The 7,728-nt window shown below is 32.2% G+C and overlaps 1 protein-coding gene across 1 annotated transcript; it reads left to right on the top strand.

The window, feature by feature from the left end:
• The first annotated feature begins 571 nt into the window (after positions 1-571).
• LOC123923709 lies at positions 572-7,057 on the top strand. Its single transcript, XM_045976425.1, has 7 exons — positions 572-994; positions 2,380-2,479; positions 3,671-3,736; positions 5,011-5,125; positions 5,341-5,423; positions 6,350-6,411; positions 6,643-7,057. The coding sequence occupies exons 1-7, from the start codon at positions 810-812 to the stop codon at positions 6,752-6,754; spliced, it is 723 nt and encodes a 240-aa protein (XP_045832381.1). The 5' UTR covers positions 572-809; the 3' UTR covers positions 6,755-7,057.
• The last annotated feature ends 671 nt before the right edge of the window (positions 7,058-7,728 follow it).

Here is a 7,728-nt window from a genome sequence, read left to right as displayed (position 1 = left end):
ATGTGTCAAAAAATAAAAAAATAGCAAATTGGTGATTTCATATGTATTTTTTTTCCATATATTGTAGATGTAGATAGTAAATAAAAAACTCCGCACATAACATATACAAATAAAATAAAAACTCTACAAGTTACACCAACAACATAAAGGATGTCAACAAAACTATAATTTAATGAAAAATATTTTTTTTACTCCCTTCTTCACCATCTAAAATACCCTCAATTTTCCATTTCGGGAGTTTTTTTTTTTTTTTCATTCCCACCCTCTTGACACGATATTGCAAAGATCGATGAACATTTTTTTAAAAAATTATTATATCAATCAAACTTGTTGTAAAAAATCTTAAACTTAAAGTTTAATCATAAAACAAATAAAAAATCTAACACATTAGTTGAATCATGTGTCAAGAATTTTATACATTTTTTTTAAGACTTATACATTTGTTATATTTAGGTTTTTTTTTTTTTTTTTTTTTTGTAGAGAATTTAGGCAAAATTTACCGAAATTATTTATTTATTTTTGGACCAAAGTCATTTACTTATTTATAAATCTGTTACTGCAATTTCAATTTCACAATTCCAGCATAGAATCAAAAACCCTCTTTTCTTCTCTTCTCTTCTCTTCTCTCTTCTCTGGTTGCTTATCTCTCTCACTCCTTCATCACTCACTCTATCCGTTTCCCGCCGGCGGGAACTAATCGTCATTCCGATAACCCTTTTACCGGAATTTCATCATACAACAATCAATTTCCAACCTTTAAATTTTTCGGGATAATAACAATTTTCTAGAATAGGGGTTAGGTTAAATCTATGGCGAACCCATCTGGGACTGGTAACCATCAAGAACAACATACTCATGTTAATCCTTCTTCGTTTAACGGAAATTCAGTCCCTGAAAGTTCTTCAGGTCTTGCTGTGAACATGAAGCATAACCCAGGTATATCTCTTGATTGGACCCCGGAAGAACAAGCTACTCTTGAAGATGGACTCACAAAGTATGTAATTTTTTGTTTTTCTATCATATTATATTCAATTATGGATATGCAATTTCTATGTCTTATCTTCGTGTTTTCAATTTCATGTTTAGTTTCAGAGATGAATTTGTTAATTAATTCAATTTAGGTGTTTGTCTTCTATTTTTGTAGTTCAAATCATGAATTAGGGTTTATAGTAAATAAACAAATTGCACTTTTAATCATTGGTCCTGTTTGGATAAACAACTTAGAGTGTGTTTGTTATGGATTAAAAAAGTTAAATTATTTTAGTATAAGTGCATATCATGATAAGTGCATATGTATTAGCTATTATTACAACCAAAAGATAAAATAAAGTTAAATTATTTTCGTATAAGTGCATATCATGATAAGTGCATAAGTATTAGCTATCTTGGAGAGTTTATGGAAATAAGCTTAAAAATGGTTATCCACGTGTCATAAGTTGTATTCGTAAGTTATCCCGAACAGTATTACACATTTACATGTGATTTTTATATTGGAGTATATATATTATTTGTGAATTTTGATGGGTGTTAGTATTTTCTTAGATTGGTTTATTCCGGTAGATAAACTCAAATAAGCCAATCCAAAAGAGTCCATAGTAACGGTCTCTAATAACGGTCTATAAGCCAATCCATTTCTGTTTCCATTCTAAGCAGTTGTGTTGCTTAGAATAACGGTCTCTAATACTTATAGCTGTTTCATATGTTTAAATTTTTGGTAATTTCGGTCTAGAACTTATTTGCTTTATATTGGGTTTGAATATTATTGAACTTTGGTTATTAGCTATTAATGTCTTTAATTTTGTGTATTATTTTATTTTTGAGTTTTTACGCGCGTGTGCACTGTGTATTGTATTTTGGTATAAATTTTTAGTATTGCTTCGCTAAACTTCGACCTAGTGGCTATACCACCATAGTGTTTTAGGTGTCGCTAAACTCCATTAACTACCATTTGATTACACAGCTTTTAATGAATTGGCAATAGTCACAAATTCACACGAATCACATCCAAACCTTTTTTTTTAATATAAATCCAAGATCCAACCCTTATGTGATGCAAATTGGACACGTGGACAACATTCTTGAGCCAAGGTTTTAGTCTCAGAGTGTCCAGAATTGTAAAATCAGTTTGGAACGAAGAACATTATTAAAACGAAATTGTTTTCTTAATCATTGCTTATTTCTGTTCATACTGAGCTTTATGAGAAACCAGGGGATCCCAAAACTAATTATATGCAAATGAAGATAAATGACAGTTTGAAATGGAATGTAAATGAAATTTCCGGTACTTGTATTTACTTAATTGCTTAAATACAGCACTTGATTTTTTTTTTCTCTAGGTAGTCACGTAAATTAATGAAAAGTTTAAAATTTGCTTTGCAGGTATGCCTCATTATCGAACATAGTACGTTATGCAAAGATAGCCCTATCACTAAATAATAAGACTGTCCGAGATGTGGCGCTGCGAGTCAGGTGGATGAACGTAAGCTACATACCCTTTAGTTTATGCCTTAAGGCATTTATTTCAAGATAAATATATGGGGCGCAAGTAAGACAGTGTTATACTATGCTCACATTTGTTTTCCCCATTATATCAATAAGTCTCATTGTATCTCATTTGATCCTATGGTGGAAATAAACTTGTGCATGACACAACATTTATCTCACTTGTGCACCATAGAACCAGTCTTTATTTCATTGTAAATGCTGTAAAATCTATGCCCCCTAATTGTATAGGATTGTCGTTACATTAGAATTTAGATGTAAGTTTACGACCATTGGTTGATGAACTGTTTGGGTCATGTATCAACAAGGCATCAGGGTCTATCTTATCATGATCCCTTTCTAGATGTTTGTCTTAACAGTTCTCAAGGGTTTAATGCGAGTGTGTTTAAATAGCGGTGCTATAGTACTGCTGCGCAACGGATTTTGGTGAATCCTGGATGCTATCCCTCCTCTATGAAAACCGTGATGCTATCCCATTTCCTTTATAAGAACGAACTGATAGTTGCCGCCATAGCATAAGAACGATAGCTGATAGTTGCCGCCATATCATTTTCGTTCATAGCTGATGTAGTGGATAATAGACAATTTTAGGATTTTTCTTTCTTTTTAAAAATAAAACTAAAGAGTCTGCATGTTGGCTGCATAGTGACTCATTTTTATTTGTATACAATATTCATTTTTATTTTATATAACTTATTTCAACTGCAATGCGGCTTCGGCTATTTGTCCACAATGCTATTAGCTATTTCACATAGCGTTTTTTTGGCATTCTATTATTGATAACACTGCATGTCATGGTTGTGACTTATGAGAACTTTTTCTTTTTGTTGGGACATGAGGATCTTATCTTAGATATGTCACTGCATGGTAAATATAGCCACCTAATATTGGGATTATGTAATATAATTTTATTTTGTAAGCTTTCAGCCTCTTGTACCCAACTTTTTGTCATTAAAAGTAACCACCGGCTTGTTCCTTCATGAGAGAAAAGGATAATTGATGATCTATTCATCCATTAAATGGCGCACGACACTTCGGTTCCATTTGCAACCTTCCCCATCCTTAATTTAAACTATGAAATAAAGAAGCTCAGTGTTATCGAGATTGCATAAACTCCGTTTCTGCATACACTTACTATGATGGTCCATTTGTTTTTCATTTCTTACAGAAGAAAGAAAATAGCAAGAGAAGGAAGGATGATCACAATTTGTCACGAAAAAGTAAAGATAAAAAGGTACAGCTTCCATGTATTGGATATTCTTATAATTATATTAACTTTTGTTTGTTTCTTGTTTCCTTATGCATGACTTTGGAGATGCTTTTTGTTGTCTTTATGTAATCTAAGGATATTGTTTGTGTCTGGTCCTATCTATGTGAATGCTATCCGGTGAATGTTCTGTTTCTCGTGTTCTCACGTTGTCACCCTGGAAACCACTTGCAAAACACATGAATTTAATTTGTCTTGAATTCCATGCTTCTATAGGTCTATGATTAAAGCCTACTTGATTATCTTTAGATTGACGCGTATATCCTTGTGTTATGTGGATTGAGGGCTGACCTCATTCACAGTGCAAATGTTCCTCCTAAAATTGACATTTTTTTACAAAGCCCTTCTTGGGTCAATTATCAACTAATGGTGTACTTGGGTTAATTATCTACTAATGACGTGGCAGCGCTTAGGTGGACAGTTATTATGTATGTCATTATTAATTTATAATTAATTAATATTTTTTAAAATAATAAACATTTAATTAATCCAAAAATGTGTTCATCATCTTCATCAAAACCAATACACTCAATATACTCAAAATCATAGTCAATAAACCTAAAACATCATCATCTTCAAGAATCAAAATCCCCAAGTCCTTAATATATTCTAAATTTACCAAATCTAAGATTACGATTTCAATCGCGGTGTCATTATCAACAGCTTCTCAAATCAATGCTTCTCACTGGAATTCATGCTTCCGACCCCGCTGATGGCATTAAGGCCGTTAATCAAATGGTTCTTTTCTATGCTACCCCATCTCTTTGTTTTTCTATTTTTCTCACTTTTTGCTTATGAAGTTTCCGTCTGTGTTTTTTTGGAACATGGGGTTGAAGCTAGGCTGGAGGTTGGTTGACGAACCTATTGCCCAGTGAAGTAGGAAATTTTGGGATTTATCAAGATTTGGTAAATTTAGGGTATAATATTAGGAATTTGGGGATTTTGATTTTGAAAATTGAATGCATTTTTTTTGAAAATATAGGGGGACCAAAAGTGCATTTAAGTCTAATTTTAATTAAGCTTTCCTTGGACATGTAAATGTTATAGTATATTTTCTAGTTCTAGACATGTAAAAGTGTTTGATAATTAGGTTATTATTTTGACTCTCTTTTCTGATACTGGGCTCTTAAAGTTTAGGAAATGTTACCTAAAATTTTGTGTAGAATTCAAGTTTTCTGTACAGCATTTTCCTCTACATATTATTTCTCAGATGTTTACCAAAAACCTATTTTTATTTCCAGGAAAGGGTTTCTGACCCTGCAGCAAAATCATCTCAAATTTCTGCTCGACCCAATGTCCCTCCATATGCGCCACCAATGATTACAATGGACAATGATGATGGCATCCCATATGCAGGTCAAGCTCTATACATTGTGATTTGTTTTTCCATAGCTTTGGATGTTGTGGTTTGAGAACATGACAATTTAGCCTTATATCTCTAATGGGCATTTCTTTCCGCTTTGAAATGTCTCATCTACTTACCTTTTTATAAATGATGTAAGTTCACTTATCTCTTTGTTATACAACTTCTCTTCTCATATTTGGTTGCTGTTATCATCATCATTTTGCAGCAATTGGAGGTCCCACTGCTGATTTATTAGAACAAAATGCTCAAGCCTTGAGCCAAATCTCTGCAAATCTGTCCTCTCTCCAGGTGTGTTGACAATATGGTTAATCTATTTTACCTTTTGTGTGGACTAGACTGCTTGATCGAAAATTGAACTTCCGAGTCAGACTTGTTACATATGCATTTGTATTACTTGACGAATTGGTTTTTGCCCTTTCTTCTAAGCTTTCTTTCGTTCTATTTTCTATATTCTTGTTTTATATTCATTTCAGTCAGACTAACAATAATATGCTTATTCATTGACATTACAAACTTATGTAATCTTTTGAGTAGAGAAATTACTTCAATTGCGTTTTCTTTGTCTTTCGATTCAAGTTTTATCTTTTCTTGTCTCGGTAGAGAATTCTCAATGTCTTTAGATGCCCTGGAATCCTTATTTATGGTTTTGTTTGTACGAGTGAAGAGGTGAAACTAGTGTTCAGATTAGACAAACTATCTAGAATGAGATTTCTTTAATATATTAATGAACAGAGGGAAAGTTAAGGGTGTGAATGTCCTCCCCTCTCCAATTGATAATAATTAACATGGATTTTATTTTCTTCAAATGTTTATATGCCAAAACCAATTCAATAACCGAAACAGTATTTAGAGACATTCCTTACTTCTGAAGTCAATAACGCATATATAACTTAAAGTACGGAGTGAAATGCCATTGCCTGATAGTGGCAAAATGAGAATAACATTCCTAGAGATTAGGAAAGTGTGCAAATTTTAGGTAATACTTATTATACTAGATATGTATATGTTTGTGTTTGCACACTGAAAATATTTCTCTTTATGCTTTTGTTGTTCCATCTCTTATAGCAGTTTAGTTCCTGACATTATGGGTATTGAAACTGCTTGATATCCTGAAATTGGTGTTCTAATTTATCAATATGATTTCCATTCGTAGGCCATTGTCTGTTGCTGCAAGACTGACCAATAGTTTTTTGTGCTTTCTATCTTGTTTCCAGATACAAGAGAACATCAATCTTTTGTGCCAAACTAGAGACAACATCATTAGAATAATGAATGAGTGAGTTGTACTGTTTTTGTTCTTTTCTATATTTACTCTCTATGTATACGGAAATACGGAATCATATTAATGGAAGTGATTTATTTGTTTCTCTTTTTAACTTTCTGTATGTGTGAATGGTAGTTAGCTAGTGCTTTCCTACTTCATTATATAGCTATAATATACTTGTTGCTCTAATCTCATTTGACTCAATTGTAACACTTCTTCACTTACTTCTTTAATTTTCAACAGGATGAATGATTCACCAGAGGTGATGAAGCAAATGCCACCTCTTCCAGTGAAGATGAATGAAGAGCTGGCCAATTCCATACTTCCATTACCACCTCACCAGCCTCAGTCATGATGCTTTTTATTCATCGTTAACAGGCTCGCCTCTTCATTGTTTCTTTCTCCAGTGGGATCCAAGATTTATCTTTGGAAAAAAAAGAAAGAATGAATAATTGTTGATAATCGTCAAGTTGAATTAGTTTTCATAATTTTTTACTTCTGATGTTAGCTTATCTTGTTCCCTTGTTCTGCTCTAACTTAGTAGTACAATAGGAATTATTTTTATTCATGGTATTAATTAATTTAAATTTAAGCAATAAGAGCAATAAGTTGTGTTGTGGTATGATTTTATTTATAGTACATGTTAATTTTGTTTGTACATTTTATTTATTATGCATATTTTATCAAATTAAATGGTACATAATTTTACCATGTTTGTTTCCATTAATTGAAAATGGAATGGATTGGTGTGCTACCAATCCATGGAATTGTCATATAATCTATATGCTATATGTGCATAATGAGTTTTCCCATAATGTTAATATCGTGTGCTTGTGTTGGATCTCTTTCTGACATAATTTTATTTTTTTGACGAAATTCTGACATAATGTTTAGTTACCACATTTTCCTCTTCACCCTGTTGAATTATATCCCTTTTTTCTCTTCTACTAACTTGGTTGAATCTTCCATGCTTTTAAATGGTATCTTTTGGGATTGTTTTTTTTAAGGGTCTTTTCTAATTGTTTATGAAAGGATCTTTTGGTTTATTATAATTCACTTAATCTTCACTGCAAGGTTAACCTGATTTGAATTTTAAAATGTAGGTACTTAAGTAAGAGACAACTTTTAAATAATTTTCTAAGATGTAACTCAATTTTTTTTCTTATCTTATTTGACCTTAAATCTTTATGTGGCGACTAGTTCAAGTGAGCAACTGACTCTAGCTAAAATCTTTATGTGAGAAATGATATGGTGTGGACATACTATACTAGGGCGGTCTTGATTATTTAGAGATCCAGCTCAAATATTTAAAATGGATTCTAACAAAAA

Source organism: Trifolium pratense, linkage group LG4 (genome assembly GCF_020283565.1).
Source record: "Trifolium pratense cultivar HEN17-A07 linkage group LG4, ARS_RC_1.1, whole genome shotgun sequence".
NCBI lineage: Eukaryota > Viridiplantae > Streptophyta > Magnoliopsida > Fabales > Fabaceae > Trifolium > Trifolium pratense.
The sequence above is the reverse complement of the archived record's forward strand: the minus strand, read 5'-3'. Positions and strand labels throughout refer to the sequence as shown.